The sequence below is a fragment of the Carassius auratus genome, unplaced genomic scaffold, assembly GCF_003368295.1.
Source record: "Carassius auratus strain Wakin unplaced genomic scaffold, ASM336829v1 scaf_tig00031693, whole genome shotgun sequence".
Taxonomy (NCBI): domain Eukaryota; kingdom Metazoa; phylum Chordata; class Actinopteri; order Cypriniformes; family Cyprinidae; genus Carassius; species Carassius auratus.
In genome coordinates, this window is record NW_020525945.1 from 7,129 (window position 1) to 27,384 (window position 20,256).

Genomic DNA, 20,256 nt, shown 5'->3' on the forward strand with positions numbered 1-20,256 from the left:
AATATATCCGCCCCACACATCCAGGAGCAGGAACATTTAATTAACTTCAAAGGGTGGGACTGTTTATATTGTCATGCTCAGCCACGATTATTAGCCGGCACTGACGGCAGGACAGCTGCGTCATTTCACAAACTCTATTTACAGGGTGTTCCCAGGATGTCATTCGTCAAACAATACGGATAACCGCCATTGCAGGGTTTTTTTTTTTTTGTTGCCTATGCATCCATTTGGTGAACAACAAGTTTGACCACATACCATGAGCTACAATACTCCGTTCTCCCATAATTCTCAATTCAGGTTCATTGTTGTGGAAGCTCTGTTTGGTCAACTAGAGACAGCCAGAGTAAATATTCATAACAGCACAGCTTTCCCAGGCCCCTCTTCATAGAACTGTTGCAGTGGCCGGGGGTTTGTGTCAGAACCCATCCAGGTGCTGGGAGTGTGCATGTGTGCACGTGTACATATCTGTGATATGTACATAGCGGCTGGTTTACGGTCAATGCGCTACAGGTGTGTCATTCACACACCTGTCACCGTTCACCAGGATGTAAACACGATCAGGTCCTCTCACACCTTTTTTACACCCTTGCTCAGCAAACACATATTTGCATGCCTCCACTGCAGAGATGCGAACACACGTCTTTCCATTCCCAACATGACGACACACATTATAAACACACGCATGCATAGAAGAATGCATGTCTCTTTTTTTACCCACCTTTCAGACACACACTCCTCGAACTAAATGACAGAAGGGTTTAATCAAGTGTTGCTCCGCATTTCAACAGTGACTATATTTAAATGATCACTTGAAAAGAGGCTGTATATCAAATAAGTATCTCAATGTTATTTGAGTCTATCTTTGCTAATAATAACACAATCAGGGAATTCAGCCAAATAATGATTTGTTCCCACATTACTGTTAGAAGATACACTACCTTTCAAAAGTTTACAGTTTGTTAAGATGTTTTTGAAAGTCTTTGATGCTCACTCCATTTATTTGATCAAATGTACAATAAAATAGTAATTTTGTGAATATATTGTTACAATTTAAAATAACCATTTCTATTGTGATATATTGTCAAAGGTAATTTACTCCTCTGATGGCAAAGCTGCATTTTCAATTCTACTGAATTTTCAGTCACCACAGTTTTCAGTGTCACATGAACCTTCAGAAATCATGCTAATAGTTAGGGAAGTCATGGCCTAATGGTTAGAGAGTCGAGACTCCCAATCGAAAGGTTGTGAGTTTGAGTCCCGGGCCGGCAGGAATTGTAGGTGTGGGGAGTGAATGTACAGTGCTCTCTCCACCTTCAATACCACGACTTAGGTGCCCTTGAGCAAGGCATTGAACCCCCAACTGCTCCCCGGGTGCTGCAGCATAAATGGCTGTCCACTGCTCCGGGTGTGTGCTCACAGTGTGTGTGTTTTCACTTCGGATGGGTTAAATGCAGAGCACAAATTCTGAGTATGGGTACTTGGCTGAATGTCATGTCACTTTCACTTTTTCACTAATATTGCCAACTTATAGTGTCCTTGCTGGATAAAAATGTTAATAATTTCATTTAAATAAAAATATTGTCTTTGTGGTCTCTTCCCCCAGCACTTCTCCGAGCAGATGGAGGATTTCTCCAATGACCTTTTCAGCAGTTTCTTTGATGATCATCTGTTGGCGGAGAGGAATCCACTGTTGGATATGGATCTGGACCCTCCAAACCCTGCCATCCAGGCAGAACACAGCTATTCTCTCAGTGGGGACTCTGCCCCACAGAGCCCCTCCATGCCCATCAAATCAGATGATGATGCAGGTTAGCAAGCAGCTCAGCATACCCTATTCATTCCTTTTCTTGCTTGTCATCAATCCATGCAGAAAAGCAGCTATCCGTGCTAGATAATCAAGAGAAGATTTCACACTCCTGATAAATGCCATAGCTCAAAGCATCATCCATCAGCAGCTCTGGTTTTCTGTGAAGTCTCTTTCTTTTCTCTGCATCGCTCCTCCTTATCTCCCGAAGCACCCGTGCAGCACAGGGTTCCTTGACAAAGCTCTAGCCAAGAGCTCCGTCTACCATTGGAAGCTGGGAATTCCAGGAAGACGGCCAACACTCACACTCGCTCGCTTTTTCTGTCAGTTCTTCCGTCTCTCTCTCTCTCTTTCTCACACAAGCCACGATCAGGCCAAGGAGCTGTAGACATCCATAAAATAAAAAGGGATCTGGTTTCCAGCTTCAGATGGAGAATTTGGTGGGGGTGGCTCAGAGAATTGCATCATCCTGAACTTAGGTTGACTAGACCATGCGAGGAGTGTGTGTGCACTGCGCAGACTTCATTCCAGTCAGGCTTCAAATCAGCAAATACTTAAAGAAGCATGAAGGTACGGCAGAAATCCTTGATCCATTTAGCCAGACTATAATGCCCTGAGCATCCGAAATGAAGGTCTTTCTGAACACATTCATGCTTTTGTTTCTTTCTCTCGGTGTGTCTTCTAGCTCGAAGAACTGAATTTACTGAAAAATGGTACATTTAGGGTTATGGCTGGATACATGAATGTAAGAAATAACAGTTTAAACTGAATGAACAATTAACTTACTGGCAATAAATGTAATGATAAAATCTTCAGGCCTCATATTGAGCTGTCCAAAATTTTGAAAAATATTTCAGCCATCTATACCCTTCCATCTGTTGCCATTCTAATATGTACCTTTTAGAGGTAAATAGGCAACAAAGATGCCCCTTTAAGGCAGTGATCCTCCAATCTGGCTCGCGAGATCCACTTTCCTGCAGAGTTAGCTCCAACCCTAATCAAACAATCCTACATGTGATTTTCTAATAATCCTGAAGACAATGATAAGCAAACTCAAGTGTGTTTGATTAGGATTAGAGCTAAACTCTGCAGGAAAGTGGATCTCGCGAACCAGATTTGAGGATCACTGTTTTAAGGGTACCACCGCAGTGACTAGATAAAGTGTTTGCAGAGCTTTTGTCTGAGAGTGTAGGGAATTTAGATGACCATAGATGTGTTTCAGTAATGTGTGATATCCCCTCTGATCCATTAAAGACTGAGAGTGGCTTTAGGGGCTAGTTAACGAAAGCACTGGCTGGTTCACTACTTTGTCTCCTGTTGTTCTGCAGTAACTTTAAACCCGCTAATGAGCATCGCTTTTCCATCCCCGCCGGCCTGGAGTCGCCTCACCATGATACCTGCTGTCCTGAGAGACATCAAAGACTTACAGTGCCCTGTGGCCAGGACCCAGTAGCTTCTGTGGAGGATATAAGGAGGGACTTGTCCATATTAAATAACAGCAGCTCTAAGCCACATTTAAGCTACCACATAGAGAAAAAGTGAGAAGTATGATTAAATGTTCAATTATAGTCAAGCTACAGCAGGTTTTTGCCTGGTCTTTATCTATATGTCTGAGTACATGACACAATGTACTATTTAACAACAATGATTATATGTTGCGATCAATCTTATGGAAAATATGGTAGTTTTGTATGATGATTCAGGGTTGGCGTCATCTGAGATCCTCGGAGGGGTACCTCTTTAACTAGCAAGACTTTCCAGGTCAACCAGCCTCTCCAGAAAGATTTTTCTGCTTGACCTGCTTCACAAGTAAAGTTTTGCAATTTATGACGGTTCACCGGCCATCCCATGTAGGTTTATACTGGTTATTGCAAGTTTGGTGCTGGCGTCAGCTGGTCTTTTCAGCAGAGATGTCCTCAAACTAGAGAGACAAGCGGTGAGAATGAGAGATTCCTTATAGAGCTAAGAAAACCCTCAGATCTATCAGATCCTTCAAAAAGTGTACATTTGGTCTAATCATGTTTGAAAAAGCTGTAAAAAAGACTAATCCTTTGTTCACAATAGAGGCTACGCAGAAGAGTGTGTTTGCTGTAGTGCACCCAGGTGAAGGACAGACTCTTATGGTCTAATCTAGTGTACTGAACTGAAGGGTTAGGCACTTTAACAGAGGTTCCCCACAGACTGAGAGCGGTGGAGTATAAAATCCAGCGTTCTCCACCAAACAGCAGAGCTCCTAAAGAGCTTTCCTCTCCTGTTGTAATCAGACTCCTGCTGATGTCCTTCCCTAACAGAGGACTAATATGAAAAACCTGCCATCCTTCTTTTACAAGGCTGCATAATGTTTTATCGATTCGGCAGTGGAGCCTGCGCACAAATGCTACTGAGGGCTCCCACTATACACAGTGCTTTCCTCCCCTTTGAAGTGTCCAGACATGTAGAGCCGTTCTCTAGCCACCCTACATGCCCCCAATCTCTCACCTGCCCCTCTCACACCATAGGCTTTTGTGTTAACAGTATAAAGAAAAGCTGGTTTGCTTTACCCTTCCGGTCATTAACTGAGTCTGTCCTCTTCACCTGCAGCATAACAGGCTCTGCATGAAACCCCTTTATATGGGGTCTAGACTGTGAAATGTGTCCCTGAAAACATCACGCATTGATTACGATCCTGCATGATATTTTAAGACACATTTTCCCATAAGGCCCTTCTTTTAAAATGACTAATGACTAAATATTGTCTGATACACAGTGATGAATTAAATAATTTATTCATATATAATTATCTTTTGTCCATCAGTGAATTTAATTAATTTTTTTAATTGGTATGCTGAATAAATATATTAAATGAATGAAGTTGAAGCAGATAAAAAACACAAAGACACTGTGGACAAACATAGTACATAAGTTTATCTGTGGCCTACTGTCCACAGGATTTTGCGGTTCGATTTTTCCAATGTGGATTTACGTCATCTGTCAAGTATTTGAATTTGTGCTTTGACAAAATCTGCGCTTTGTTTGAGTCAGCAGCTCTCCCTGTTTTTTCACATCTGATTGATTTGATGTGATCCTTGCGTCTCTCGAGAGACTTTATTCATTAAGTATTATCGTTCCAGATGTCATTCCTCAAAGCATTTCTTAAAAACACTTTTAAAATGTAACAGTCAGTACATGTTCTCTGGTTTCTGGTTGTTCGAGCCTGTTATTTCTTCCCTCAGACTCTGAAGGGATGTGGTCGTTCAGTCAGGATCTCACAGCCATTCTAGTGAAGCAGGAGCCCAGCCTGATGTCGGAGAGCTGCCCTGATACAGCGCCCCCTCTGGCCAACACCAGCACCTGCTCACAACCCCTCACTCTTGCCCCTCCGCCACAGAGGAACCGCACAGGGGAGAAGGTAAAGCTAGTCATCCTGCAACTAATCTTAAAAACTGACATTGGAGTGAAATGCTTGTTGTATTAGTCAGGTAGATGTTACTCTAGAGTGGATATCAACAGATGTAAGTGAGCTAATGATAGTGAACCTTACACACACTGCACACCAGATGGACCATTGTGTTAGCGTGACAATAAAAAACATGAGCACACTCGTGCTTCATGTGCTATTTTGCTCAGCTGGCAGCTTGCTCGACTTCTCTGCCCAGTGAAAATGTTCGCAGTACGAGTGTGTGTGTGTGTGTGTGTGTGTGCGAGGAGTTGCAGCATCAGCTCCAGCAGCATCAGTATTAAGTTGAGCGTAGATTAGTTCTTTGTAGCTGCTGAGGCCTCTCAAATCTGGCACCGGTCTCTCTTTGAACATCAGAGCCATGGAACTGCTCTCTTCTCCTCGACTTGACACTAACTCAGGCCAGACTTTCCAACAGCTAACTTCCCATAAACTCTGCCCTCTCCAGGGAGCTGGATTGTGCTGTGTGAAGATACCTGTCAACAAAATAAGCAAACACACAGAACAAGGGACTGGACATTCTTTGCTTATAATTTAAAAAGTGAGAAGAATAACTTGGCTAGATTGATGGAATTTGTGTAAACACATGTCCTCTATTTAAGAAGGGCAGCAAGACGCACACGTGGTGTAAAGCTGTTCTGCTGTAATGTCAGAGTGCAGCTGTATTGGAGAATGTCCTCTTGGAGACTCTGTGACCGTGTGCCACAGGAAGAGCAGCTCTCACCAGATAAACACAAACCATATATAACATGGCACCATAATAACTATAATTCACGGTATGCATATATTGCATAATCCTCAGGCAGTGCTTTGGAAGTTTTTCTTGAGGCCACCTTGGAATGTTGAAGAAGTCCAAGTTATTGGTCCAACTAAAACAGAGAAAGATTTTGCTGTAGTTTAATTTAATGAAGCTTAACTAGAAGAGCAAGAAGGTTCATCGTATTAGCTATTTGAAATATGTTTTCATAGACTCAAAGATTTTTCAGTGATTCTCTGCATGTTAAATCATTACACAAGTATGTCGTGACATGTGACTAAGCTGTGCAGTGCACATACAGCCTGATACTGGAGGTGCGACGCTGGACTATTAAAAAAAGATCTATATAGTATTAATGTGTGCAGTATGAATGAAATCCAGACATACCACATCCCCAAAATGTTATTGTCATGTGACTTACAGCTTAGTCTCATAGCTTCATTGCCATTTACATTTATTTCCTGTGACATCTTGAGTCACATTTGTACTTTTGTACAAAACACAACTGCAGATGCAGTTGGCTGCCTGGGTACTTTCTGCCTGCTTTTTTATGAATACACTATACTGTTTTTCACCTACTATTTATTAGGCATATTTGGACACTTTATGCGCAACTCAATGAATCATTGACTGAACCGTTTTTTTTAAACCGTGATTCATTACGGAACTTATCAAGTGATTGTTTTTGTGAGTGAGTCGTTGAATCATTGACTCAGCTGATTCAATAAAGGTTAAGTTTGCTTATTTTAACCAGTTTTGTTGCAATGATTATAGTACAGTATATGTAAATAAACCGTGTGTACTCTTTCTCAGTGTTACCTGCACCCAGACGTCCCAGTTTATTTGTCAGCAGAAGTAGAATTTTGAATCAAAAGTTGAATTTTGTATCATATGGCAGACATTTGCGGACAAATAAACAGGAAAATCTGGGTGGAGGTAACAGAAAAGTAGTGCATAATAGTCTTAAATCTGTGTTTTTCGATGTCAACTTGCAACTAGCAATATCACACAGTCGCACTGTTGTACTAAATATCAATAGCATATCAACAGCACTCTTGCTCATGTGATTCAGTGTATGTAGTGTTCAGTCTCTAAATACACATAAGGCTGCTTACATAATATAGGAACCCTGCATATGGCAGTAAAGTGTCATGGCTTGTAGCATTGCAAGTTAAAATATAGCCTGACAACTTTCCAGCTAATCGCACACCACCTACATTTTTACAGCACAGTATTTTAGTCTCTCTGTGCAAAGGCCTTTACTAGTTCAGGTTGGTGGGAATGCCGTCCATGTCCACTGACCCAGAAAAATAATAAGAGGGAGGCATGAAGAAAAGTGAAGCAGCCCCTCTGATCTGAAGCTCATGTCACCTCACTTTGTGCATGACGGTTGGTCGCTGGCCAGACTGTGTGTGGTTAGCAGGCAGGTAGCCTTTGCTCTGTCAGTGTAAACAGTCTGAGTCTGCCTTCAGCTGTGTTTACTGTCTCAGACATTCAGCATGGAGCACATTTAGTCCAGTACCCTGCCAGTTCAGTACCATCAAAAATCATTAAATACTACAGACCACTGCAGTCTGATATCATCAGAGGCTCAAAGATAAAGATAAATGATGTCTCCGTGCCACATATTGCTGTAATGTGCATTGAGAAAACACAGACAGGATGCTTCTTTCACAAGTACTTCAGTGAATAAGCATCTGTTGTATGTTGTAATGAATGAGAATTTTACTTTACCTCTTTAATGTGCCAGCATTTTGAGTGATGCGTGATATTTAATGTATAAAAAAATGTAGGGTGAGAACATGAAAGTTATTAAAATATATGACACAAAAACACACATATGAATTATGTGAGACCAGGAATGTGCTTTAATTAGTGCATTAAAGTTTGATGTCATGTTGGCATTAATTGTTGTTTTGCTGTTTGTTTTTGTTGTTAGATTTCCAAAGGCCTGAGCTCAAACTCTGTTCCTGCCATCAAAGCAGAGCCCAGAGAGGTGAACCAGTTCCTCAGTGTGCCCTCAGGTGGGTGTGAAATCTCTCTTTAGCCCTGCTAAGCTGTTTGACCGAGTCGTGCTGGTTTAGCTAGTTAAGATGACTGGTAGTGACTGCTGGGGCCCAGCATTGAAAACATAGCAATTGTGATATATGATGTATACTATGACTGTACTTTAAATACAAGGTTAAAAAGCATGCACAGTAGCCCTCTACTTTAAATGCACAACAACAAACGAATGTACTCAACATATAGCACTCAGTTGCCATATATGACCAGTGCAGTTCTTCCACACTAGCTTAAAGATGGCAAACCTAAGCAAATTAGCCCTCTATTATTCTGCTTCATTGCTTTACGGTAAGTTCAGGGTTATAAATACTCTAATGGTGTTCCCTTTCCAGTGGAAATGTGGCTTAGTGTGAGTGTTTCTTTATTTAACTTTTGCATGCGTTCGACAAAACTCTCAGGTCTCAACTTTAGCTCTTTCTGAATGGCCCATTGATGAAAACCAAGTCTGATGCAACCTCTGAGAAATGCATTTTAGTCTGTTGTATAGTGAGTGAATTGTTTGCATTTTGTGGTCAGTTTTTATTTAATTATGCTAATTATGGATGCATTTTAATTTAATAAAAAATTCAGCAATATATATAAACACATGATCAATCCAACACTCACCACACTTAGAAGCATTGTGCATGCATGTGTTGTGTTGAAAAATGCCTGAAAGCTCCCAAAGAATCAGGCTTTATTTGCTTTTCATGATAAAAAGTGAATAGACTGAATTTCAGTTTCACACTTAGGCCTGGCATTGCAAAAAAAGAGCAAATTTTTACTTGCCGTGTTTGTGTAACTTGTACAGAATCAAACCTGATCATTAAGATGTGAATGTCAAACCACAGGTGTTTCAGGTACATCACGATTATCTCTTTGTTCCCAACAGATGAGCATCTGCGGTTGCCACCCACTCCTCCCAGCAGTCATGGCAGCGACAGCGACGGATCCCAGAGCCCACACTCACTGCCACCATTAAGCCCTGGCCACCTGCAGAGCCCACAGTCACTGCCTCCGTCCAGCCCTGCCCGGCTACAGGCCCGGACCTCCACAGCCATCTCCTCGTCCCCTCTCCTCACTGCCCCGCATGTGAGTCAAACGCAATTCCAGCATGTGACACAGCACGCTCATTTTATAGAATCCAAATGGAAATTCATATATAGCTATTAAACGCATATATACAGAGTGAAAACCGCTGACTTGTGTTGTAATGCAGAAGCTGCAAGGAACATCAGGCCCTTTGATGCTGACAGAGGAAGAGAAGAGGACTTTGATTGCTGAGGGATATCCTGTCCCCAACAAACTACCACTTACCAAAACTGAGGAGAAAGCCCTCAAACGGGTGCGCAGGAAAATAAAAAATAAGGTATTACTTATGATCACATATTAATATTGAATCAATTCAGTTAGAATCATCCTATCATAGGACATTGGTGCATATATATATATATATATATATATATATATATATATATATATATATATATATATATATCTATAGTATATTATAGATATATATATATATATATATATATCTATATATATATATATAGATATATATATCTATAATATACTTCAATACTGACGTAAATGTGTTTTTTTGTCTTTTTTTGTCTTAGATCTCTGCACAGGAAAGCCGCAGGAAGAAGAAGGAATATGTGGAGTGTTTGGAGAAAAAGTAATTGTCTCTCCTCCTTTGTTCTCTACCTCTTCCATCTCTTCCCGCTCCCTTTCTTACAGCTTTTCTTTTCTCTCCTGCTCTTATTTTCTCTCGCCCTCTCGTGCATTGTTTGTCTAGCATCACTCTCCTCTATATTTTCTTGGTGCCTTCATCCTTCTTTCTCTTCGTTGACCTCCTCTCCTTTAATCCTCTCTTCTCACTCACCCCTCCACACTCTCTCCCTGCAAACTACTCTATATCCTGCTTGCTATTTTATGGCTTTTGTTGTGTGAATGCGGCCATTGGCTACAGTCCATGCACTCATTGGGGTGTGTGTGCGTTTGGCGTTTGCATGAGTCATTTTCCCTGTTGAGCTGCTGTTAGGCTCTCAGGGTTTGGATAATGTGCTGGAGAGACTGGACTCACACTGGACACACACATACACTGTTTTTTCCACCATGCTGTAATCAGTCAAGCCGACAGGGTTATGTATAGTTGCATGCATGGAAACGGTTTATTCTGTCATTGTGACTGTGTGCAATAATACTCTCTTTCTCTCCTCCCCAGAGTTGAGAACTATACTTCAGAGAATAATGAACTGTGGAAAAAAGTAGAGACACTCGAGAATGCCAACAGGTGAGAGAACATATGTGTGCTTGTGTTTAATCACAGTGAATACTTTATAGGTGGATTTTAATAAATGTAATTGTAACCGTATTTGCGGTAAGTGTACGCAGAAGCCTCTTTGCAGTCAGCAGGTGTTGCTAAGTCGGTCCAGATGCACACAGGTTTTAACATCCCATTCTGATCATATAGCACAGTACCTTTTCATTCTCTCCTGGGTGGCCTAGTCAGAACATAGGCGCTGTCGACGGGGCGCTGTCTGTTCCTACTGTTTAGAGAGGCAGAAAGAGAGAGCACCATGGGGGATAGGGTGTTATCAAAGTCAGCTCTTTTTTTGTGGATTAGCTGTAAAACCTTATTGAAGAGAGCAGCACTTAAAGGGGTAGTTCACCCCAAATTAAAATTCTGTCTTTTCATTCTTATCATGCCGTTACAAACCTGTATGAGTTTCTTTTTTCTGTGGAACATAAAAGTTTTTTTGAAGAATGGTTCGGTGTTTTTGGAGTATCCTGACTTTAATTTTGTGAATAAATAAACATTCCTAAAAATATATTCTTCTGTGTTCTGTACACGAAAGTATGCTATATAGGTTTGGAAATGTTTAGAATGAAAACATGTTGGGTAATCTATTGAAAATATACAAGAGAAAGCACCGTATATAATATAATTTAAGTTTGGGGTCAGTCATTTTTTTGTAAAAATTCAGAAATTAGGATGCACTTTGATCAAAAGGACAGTAGACATTTATAATGTTACAATATATTTATATTACAAATAACTGCTGTTCTTTTAAACTTTCTAATTATAAAGAATACAGAAAAACATGTATTGTGGTTTCCAGAAAAATTTAATATTATATGATGATAATAAGATATCATCAGTGTTCTCAGTATGTAGGTAAGAGTGACTTGAGTATGTGTGTTTAAGTGTATAGCAATGCTTTTTTTTAAAAATAGAGGATTGGCTCAGGCCATTATTAACAACACACTTAAAGTAGCACGCAGCACGGTGCCTGCCTGCCCCTCATTACAGGATAAAAAGAACCGTGTGTGTCGGCGCTCTGCCGATTTTTATTAGGATAGATCCTTCTCCCTGAGATAGCTAAGAGAATTTAAAGAGACAGCAGGGGGGAGTTTGTGTGTTAGAGGGTGGGTCGTATATTAATCTGAATAAAACCACTGTTTATAGGATCAAATTGAGATGATTATTGCTAGGTTAGTAGGGCGGTCTGAGTCCCTCTCAATGCTGAAAACATACTGTCTGGAGCACTCATTAGAAGCAATTCTGTATGTGTATGTTTAGGTGAAAACTGATATACAGGTTTGTTTCGGGGTGATCTAGCCAAGTGGGAAAGCATTTACCTCCAGGGGTCCTGAGAGATTGTCTCTGTTATAATGTAATGTATGTTGCATTGGATAAAAGAGTCTGGCAATTGATGAAATAGTATAGTAGTATTTTTGTTTTGTTTTCCAACATGTTGCAATGGCTCCCTCTGGTGGTGAAGGAGCTCTTCATTATTGCATGGGATGTTGTTTCTTAGTTCCTCCACTAGAGAGAGCTCAATGTCCTTTTGTAACACAGGTTACAGCTTATATACTGAATACAGCGGGGAATATGTGTTTAAATATATTTTTACATGCATGTATATCATAGCTTTAAGTGATTATCTCATTACACTGCATGTTTAATTAAGTTCAGTGATAATCTCTGAAATAGTTATCATACATTTTTATTGTCATTTTGTGTAAATCAGTCAAGAAAGAGAAAAATCTGGGGCTCATTTGAATTCCAGTTCATTCATGACACTGAAAATGAAAGGTTGCCAGGTTGAACACGTTTTCTCATGCCATTTGCTCTCTACTGTAATTGTGTAATGCACATTTATTGTACTAGGTAATCCAAGTATCGAAGTATTCCATACATACCACATATATACTCCAAAAATATTATGCATAGCACGTGGCTATAAGTGTTGCAGTTGTGTCACACTTGTGTGTGAGAGCAAGTGTATGTTTGATTGGCAGCTGATGAAGGAAGTAGTTGAAGGGGAAATAAATCAACACCCACTGCACACATGCAGCAGCGTTGAGGAGGAGGTAGAGTGCATTTTTGCGAGAGACTGTGTGAGTGGTGTAAAGGGGAGTTCAGTTTATGTAACACAGTGATGAGTAAGAACTGTATTATCCTCACATGCCATTTGAGCTCAAGAATAAGAAGATCCTACTGTTACAAAACGGCACTGAGAAGAACACGCATAGCCTACACTGGGATCTAAAGAATTTACTAATCATTCTTCTTTTCTGATGTGTTTTCTGTATCATCTGTAGGTCTCTACTCCAACAGCTTCAAAGACTTCAGGCTCTAGTGAGCGGGAAAGTGCCTCGGTCCTGCAAGATCGCCTCCACACAGACAGGAACATGCCTAATGGTATATATATATATTTATACACACATTAACTGTGCAAACACACACATTCATTCCAAACACTCATTTTCACACACACAATTTCCTTTCTTTCTAACAAATCAGTGTCTTAAAGGAATAGCTCACCCCCAACCCCCCCCCCCCCCCAAAAAAAAAACTGAAGATGTACCTTAGGCCATCAAATATGAATATAAGTTATTTTTGTCATTACATCACTTGCTCATCAATGGATCATCTGGAGTGAATGAGTGCGGTCACAATGAGCGTCCAAACAGCTGATAACAGCATTACAACAATCAAAAAACAAGACTCCAGCCCATCAGTTAACATCTTGTGAAACAAAAAGCTGTATGTTTGTCAGAATCATTATTAATGCGTTTTTAACTTTAAACGGTTGCTTCCAGTCCTCTGTCCATAATATTGCTTACTCCAATGAAAGCGTTGTCTTATCAGGAAAGATTGCGTGTCATTCACACTGCCAAAACTCTTCTAAACAAATATGTTAGTGGATTTTGATGTAAGGAGACAACAGTGGAAGAACTTTTTCATTGGAAGAAGCATTATTATGAATTGGTATTTTGACCAGAAGCAAAGTTTTAAAATTAAAACACCTTAATAATGGAGTTATTGTTATTTTACCAAACTGCAACTTTCATTTCACAAGATTTTAATTGATGGGTGGAGTTGTATGGATTATTGTGATGTTTTTTTCAGTTGTTTTGATCCACTTCTCTCAGAGGATCCAAGTGGTGTGTACTAAATTTCTCCATGTTTTTTCTGATGAGGAAACAAACTAATCTACGTCTTGGTTTAACTATTATTTTACTGAAATATCTTGTCTATTTATTTTAGTGCTTTAATCCTAAGCATGTAAAGGCAGGTCAGAGCTGCTCTGTCAGCTGTAGTGCAAGTAGATTACATTGGGGCGGTGTGCTCACCGTGTGTGTGGTGTTCCTCCTCCTGGCCAGGTGGTGGCGCTGTGTTTTGTGTTGGTGCTGGGCTCGCTGGCTCCCTGCCTGTCTGGGCTCTCCCTCTACTCTTCCTCCTTATCCTCATCATCCTCACACACGGTGAAGTCAGCACCGCTGCCCTCAGGTGACCTCTACACCACCAGCCAGGGTATGTTTCATCCCTGCCCGTAATGTGTAGATGAAGGTCATCAACTTTCATTGTGTACTTTGCATGATATGATTACATTTTCCTGCACATGTGCAAAGAAGCATTTATCTGTAGGTCATCCGGCTTTTAAGACACATTAAATTATCCAGTCAGCTAATAGCTGTGGGTCTTGGACAGCACCTATTTCATTCCCCCCACTGGAGTCTGAAAGACTGCCATCCCGTCTCTTTTCTAATGGTTATTAGCAGAGCTCCTGGGCCAACAGTGCCCATTCTTACCCTCAAATAACTGTCAGACATCCCAGAGAGCTTTCGATTAAAATCCTTACTTCCCTAAGAGGAGATTGTACAATCCTCTTTCAACGTTACAACACACACCAAGCCACATCTCCTTCGGCTCTATCAAAGCTGCTCTTGAAAGGGGCTTCAGCTGGATGATGGTGATGGGATTGCTGTAGTTACTGAAAGTGTGTGTTGTTTCACCTAAAAAAGAGCAGCTCACTCCAAATCTTGCTCTTTCTTTCTCCCTTAAAAACTCTCTTCCAAAAAATGCTTTTCTTCACTATACAGATCTCATGAGAGTCAAAGTAAGCAAAGCATGCCAGACGTGTGACATGAGTAACTCTGTTCTCTGTGTGTGTAGTCCGCTCCCGCAGCCTGCTCTTCTATGACGAGGGTGCCCCAGTGGAGGACGGCCACAGGGGCGTGCTGAGCGTGGACAGGATGGAGGGGGTGCCGCGACGTGTACAGGACCTGAAAGACAGACACGTGCAGGATCGGTCTGCTCTTGTGAGCAGGTACTTGAGCCAGGCCCAACCGGAGCCTGCAAGCTACAGCAACACGTCCGCGGCCCCACTCCGTCCCCCAGAAGCACACTACCACTCCAGGTGAGGCACACACTGACAGTGCTTTTCATTCAGTCAGGATTAGTTTGTGGTATATTAATGATTAAGGATGCAGTGATATAAAAAAATCTGGTGATATAGATAAGCTAAAGCTTATTTTGAAGTTATGGCAGATAACTGATAAGTAGCTGGTGTTCAAATTTGACACTATTTTGTCTTCATACATTAACGTGCAAACACAAAAGAAAGTGAAAGTGAAGTGACATACAGCCAAGTATGGTGACCCATACTCAGAATTCGTGCTCTGCATTTAACCCATCCGAAGTTCACACACACAAACCGTGATCGTAGTCGTGGTATTGAGGGTGGAGAAAACACTGTACATGCACTCCCCCCACCTACAATTCCTGCCGGCCCAAGACTCGAACTCACAACCCTTCGATTGCAATTCCAGCTCTCTAACCATTAGGCCACGACTTCCCCTAAATTTAGGCATTATTATAGATTAACTAAACATGTTAGAGGATGGAAAAAGTTTTTTTTTATTGTACAGGTATCATTTGATATTGAAAATTTTATATCAACTGATAACTGATTGTACAGATTTAAAGTGCCGTTTAATTGCTCATTAATTTATTTTATTTTAATGCTGTTCTTTTAAACTCACATCACAACTGTTTTTAACAGGCTTGATAATCATAAGAGACTTATATTTAACATTTAAAAATCATACCTACCCCACACTTTTGAATGCCAGTGCATAATGTGAATAAATAGTAATGGTCTCTTTCTCTCTCAGAAAGCAGGATCCTGAGGGAGGAGCTGAATATTTTTAACCCCTCTGGGTCGAGCTGCCTCATCACACAGGCCTCCATTGACGTCCGATGATCCTGCACTACTTGGCCTTCGACCCTTGCTGTTACAGATCCTGAGTCTCCTGACACCGTCCTAACAAACAAACAAGCCTCATGCCACAATCCAACCCCAATGACATTCAGCCCCAGAACTGTGAGAAGAGAAATGTGTCCATCCATACACTGAAACTCTCCTTTACCAGCAAGCACTGAGGTTACGGACTGAGAGAGAAGAGAGGAGATGGATGTGATTCTCTAAACCCTTCACACACAGGGTGCGGGAGGGAAAGTACATGAGTGTTTGTTTTGATTTTTCTAAAAAGCCATGAGACTGTCCATTTACTACATATCCTTACTTCAACCCCCTTTCTTCGTTTTATGATGACTTTTCAAATCTCTGAATGTTTTCCAGCAGGTGTAATCACAGGTGCCTGATGTACTCTGCAGTTTCTTCCTCTGCCATCTTGGCTTGTTTTGTTTTTTCTAGCTGGATTGCACTTTTTTTGCACTAGGAAAACCAATTGATTTAAGTGCCTTCACATTCTTTTTCACATAGTCATATTTAAGATGCTCCTAATCGCATAGTTTCCTCTAAAACTTTTACTTCACTTACTTTTATTAATGCGTTTTATTTTCGTTTTCTACTTTTAAAAGGCAGAGGCTTTTGTACTGAAATAAAAGTTTATCCATAATATATTCTAGTATTTGCAGCATCCAAAAAGAGCATATTTATTTTATGCACAAAAAAAAAAAAATGAAAGTTATTGATTGTTTGTTTTTTAAATGAAAGATGATGTAAAGTTTACATGGTCTTGTTGTAATAACTGTTAAACAGTTTTTTTTTCAGTTATCTTTATTTCTGTGTAAAGAAAGTTTTGTATATATAGAGAAAAGGGAACAGGGATGATCAAATCCTGTGCACATCTGATCACGTTCAATTTCTGAAGAATTCTGTACAATCCATATGAATCCATTACAAAACCATGGCTATAATGGATAAACAATTGAAAACAAAGTTGTTCCCTTTAACAAAAGTGAACCTCTTTAAAAATTAATGTTATTTAAACACATTTTTCTGATTATGGAATACTTGCTAGTTTAGACTGTCTATATTCTGTACATGAGCGAACTGTGACCACTGTAAAATTCACCGCAAATATCTGGGAGTTGATAGAGCAGTTATGTAAATATGATTTACGGTTGTCTTTTTCTTTTCTTAAAGGAGAGAATTGTTTTTATGTTATAGATGTCGCTGTTTAGAAACTATTTGTTATTCATAAAATCATTGTCTTTTGATTTTTCTTTATTAAATCAATTTCCGTGATGTCCTCTGATGCTTTAGCCGCAATATAATTTTTATCGTACAGCTAGAGATAACCACTGATATTTTCATGCTCAAGTTGTTTTTTTTGGTGCTTATTAAACTTTAGTAATGAAAGTGGTTGTCACAAAGGAATTCATCACTGCCAGTTTTAATAAATTACTCTGTGGTATATGTGCCATAACACAATGGGAAAAAAAACCCACAACTGTAGATAACATCCTATTGTCAGTGTAAATCTAAATTCACTGTAGTAGTTTTTTTTTTTTTTTTACTGAATGTTTATTGGTTTTTAACAGGAATATTCACCGTAGTTTTAAAGAGCTTTTTGACTTCATTGCACAATGTTCACAGAAAATTTGTCTCAAACCTGGAACCCCAGAATATCTTGAGTGTTCTGGAATTGAATCTAATGCCCAGACTATCAATGGAGTTTATGCTTTAAATGTAATTGTTGCTGATATTACCTGTATCTCTGCCCTTTGTACATATGACTGATTATATGGTTGGTTGTAAATATGGAGGACGTATTTTTATATTTCCCGTGCATTTTGTTAATCACCACGCGGCTTGGGTTGATTTGTATCTATGTATGAATCTGGCTCTGTATCTAAGCTCTGAACCTCTTGTTTTTTCTGTCTTATCTAAAGTAGAATTAGAATGAAGCAAAATACAAAAATTTGCAGATGCAACTCAATGTCTCCTGTCTTATTTTCACTTTTATACCATCTTTATCAGAATCAGCTTTATTGCCAATCTGGGTATACGTGTACAAGGAATTTGTCTTGATGTACTGGTGCTTAACAAAGACAATAAAATACAAGAATACATATGATAAGATAATAATTGTAATGTGAAACGGGTAAAAGGAAAAATATAAGAAATAAATTATAATTTATAAGAAATATGTTAGTTATTATTATTTCACCTAAAAAGTTGTGTGTCCCAACTGATTTTTAGGGTCATGGGTTGTCTCAAGTGTTCATTGTATTTTCATTTTATGACCAGCAGGTGTCAGGCCTTTAGCTGTCCCGTACTATACACATCTGTGCAGTATGTTGTTAGTTTTTTTTTTTCATTGGGCTATGACAATATGACCAGAACTTATTTAATTTTTATGTAAATTTTTATGCAATATATAGTGTATACATTTTTGATATTTACAAATATATTTAAAAATTAAGCAATCTCTACCAAAATATCTGAGAATTTCTGGCATACAACCTGGTACAGCACTAAAAACAAACAGTATCACATATTCTGCTTCTGCAAACTACAGTATATGTGTGAGCGCATGATATGATAAACAACACTGAACAAATATCAGTTCAAACTGGTATATCAGGTTTAAAATGCATTCAGTAATGAACAGTAGTAAAGTGTCAATCAATGATGATAACTGTGTGAACATGTCTGCTGCTTGTAAAATGTTGAGGTCAAATAGAAGCATCACAATAGTTTAAAATAGTTTTAACAACATACATGAAACTACTATGTTGAAGATGTGCAAGTAAACTCTTTACCAGATTAACTGTAATTGATTTTTAGGCTTCAGAATGATTGTGCAGGACTGAGTGTTACTGTATAGAAACTGGATTCATTCAGGGGCCCTAGTATATTTCAAAATGTCAAGCATTGCTTTAGTTTAAAAGTGACAAAAAGTGCAGTTTAAAAATGACAACATTACATTTTAAAATATGCAGCATGAGCCACCTATGAATATTTCTACATTTTAATGCAACACCTACAGTATTTTATGTGGAGAGAATTTGCTCTGTGGTTTCTTTGGTTTCCATATCGATTCATCCACTTTATGACTAAAACTGTCCAGAAGCACACAATCTTGCAAACAGAATTCATTCTGACCTACTGTAATATTATTAACAAAACAATGACAACACTGTAAGTCACTCAATTTGTATGTTAAATTGGGCTCCATCTTGTTAATGATATTTCCTGATAGATGAAGGTTATGTCTTTTCTAGGATCTTATACATGTAACATCAGCCATTTTGTGCTATAAAGGTACTAATTGTAAGAACACTTACACACTTCTCACAGAGGTTGTGTAAAGAAAAATAAAAGCCAAAGAGAGAGAGAGATGGAGGATAAAGAAATTATGAGAGGAGGAAGAGAAAAATAACATAGACTGTGTTCTGCCCACACAAATATCCATAGTTCCCCATACCATCATCCGATTCTCTCAGGAGAAACCTCGTGTTATGATCTTGTTAAGAAAAGTGTTCCTAATAAATTCAGAATTTTAAATATTCTCTCTGCCTCTGTTTCAACAAACTGAGCTTTCCATACAATTCTATCAACACCAATAAATAAATAAATTAATAATAATAATAATAATAATAATAATGGTAATAATAAATAATAGTTCACTCTTGTCACTCTTGATCCTTTCATGGCAGGAAAACAAATAAATATAATTCAGTTATTGTTTGCACAAGTTTCTCACTCACTGACTACACATTTTCAGATGAAACACAAAATTGCAGAGGTGTGTGTGGAAGTACATTAGTAGGAGGTTGTAATGGCTGTTAGATCATCAGTGATCTGAATTTGAGACAAAAAGATTTGCGCCCTAACATTTACACAGAAGCTTTAATGCATGAAAATTCCAGCAACTGTTGGGACTTGAGAGCTGAGAATATGTGTGAGTATAATTCAAAATTCATTCAGGATGACAACATTCCTGGTATTGCATCCAGTGATCTGTGAATGTGTTGCATAGTGGTGACTGTAAAACCGACCTACATGATTCAAAACCATTGGAATATTATCGCCAGTGAAAACAAAACTATGTCAGTTTTTGCTTTATTGTACTGAATTGAGTTTAATATCACAATATGTTCACACGCATACATACTATTCAAAAAGAAAACAATGCTCTATTTCTAAAAGCACACTTTTGTACACATTTATGTACAAATAGTGTCGACTTGTCAACAAATAAATAATACCGACAACTTTGGCTTCTGACACAATATAATGTAATGGTCAAATTTGACAGTACACGGAATCTGCGTTTTCCTGAGTCTTGTCTGAAGTGCTGTGGCTCTGTGCCAGTGCCAGTTGTTTAGGTTTAGTTTATGGTGACACAGCGAGAGAGAGCGAGAGAGAGAGAGAGCGTGTTCTTTTTTGTGATTGGATGATTCCGCGGCTGTGGTTACGATGGGTGGGGATTATTGACATTCTCACATATGATTGGCTAAACCTGAATCGGTAGTACATGTGGGCGGGGCCTTATTATGACACAGTCAGCTGTGTGTGCTTCGAGGTGGTCGTCGTAACTGACTGTGATGACCAAATATATCACAAACTGCCCCGAAACAACAATTCTGCAGTTATTACACTC

The 20,256-nt window shown here is 39.3% G+C and overlaps 1 protein-coding gene across 1 annotated transcript; it reads left to right on the forward strand.

Moving 5' to 3' along the window:
* Positions 1-256: 256 nt before the first annotated feature.
* Positions 257-17,581, forward strand: LOC113080596 (cyclic AMP-responsive element-binding protein 3-like protein 1). Its single transcript, XM_026252754.1, has 12 exons — positions 257-343; positions 1,604-1,808; positions 5,017-5,192; positions 7,937-8,021; positions 8,933-9,132; positions 9,260-9,409; positions 9,663-9,721; positions 10,271-10,339; positions 12,655-12,754; positions 13,720-13,870; positions 14,513-14,756; positions 15,514-17,581. The coding sequence occupies exons 1-12, from the start codon at positions 257-259 to the stop codon at positions 15,548-15,550; spliced, it is 1,563 nt and encodes a 520-aa protein (XP_026108539.1). The 3' UTR covers positions 15,551-17,581.
* Positions 17,582-20,256: the final 2,675 nt, after the last annotated feature.

Bases quoted from the DNA above. Each gene is read 5' to 3' on its own strand.
- LOC113080596 (XM_026252754.1), top strand. From the start codon at position 257: ATGAGCTACAATACTCCGTTCTCCCATAATTCTCAATTCAGGTTCATT. The intron at 344-1,603 runs GTAAATATTCAT...CTCTTCCCCCAG, and splicing joins GTCAACTAGAGACAGCCAGA to CACTTCTCCGAGCAGATGGA. The intron at 5,193-7,936 runs GTAAAGCTAGTC...TTTTGTTGTTAG, and splicing joins GGAACCGCACAGGGGAGAAG to ATTTCCAAAGGCCTGAGCTC.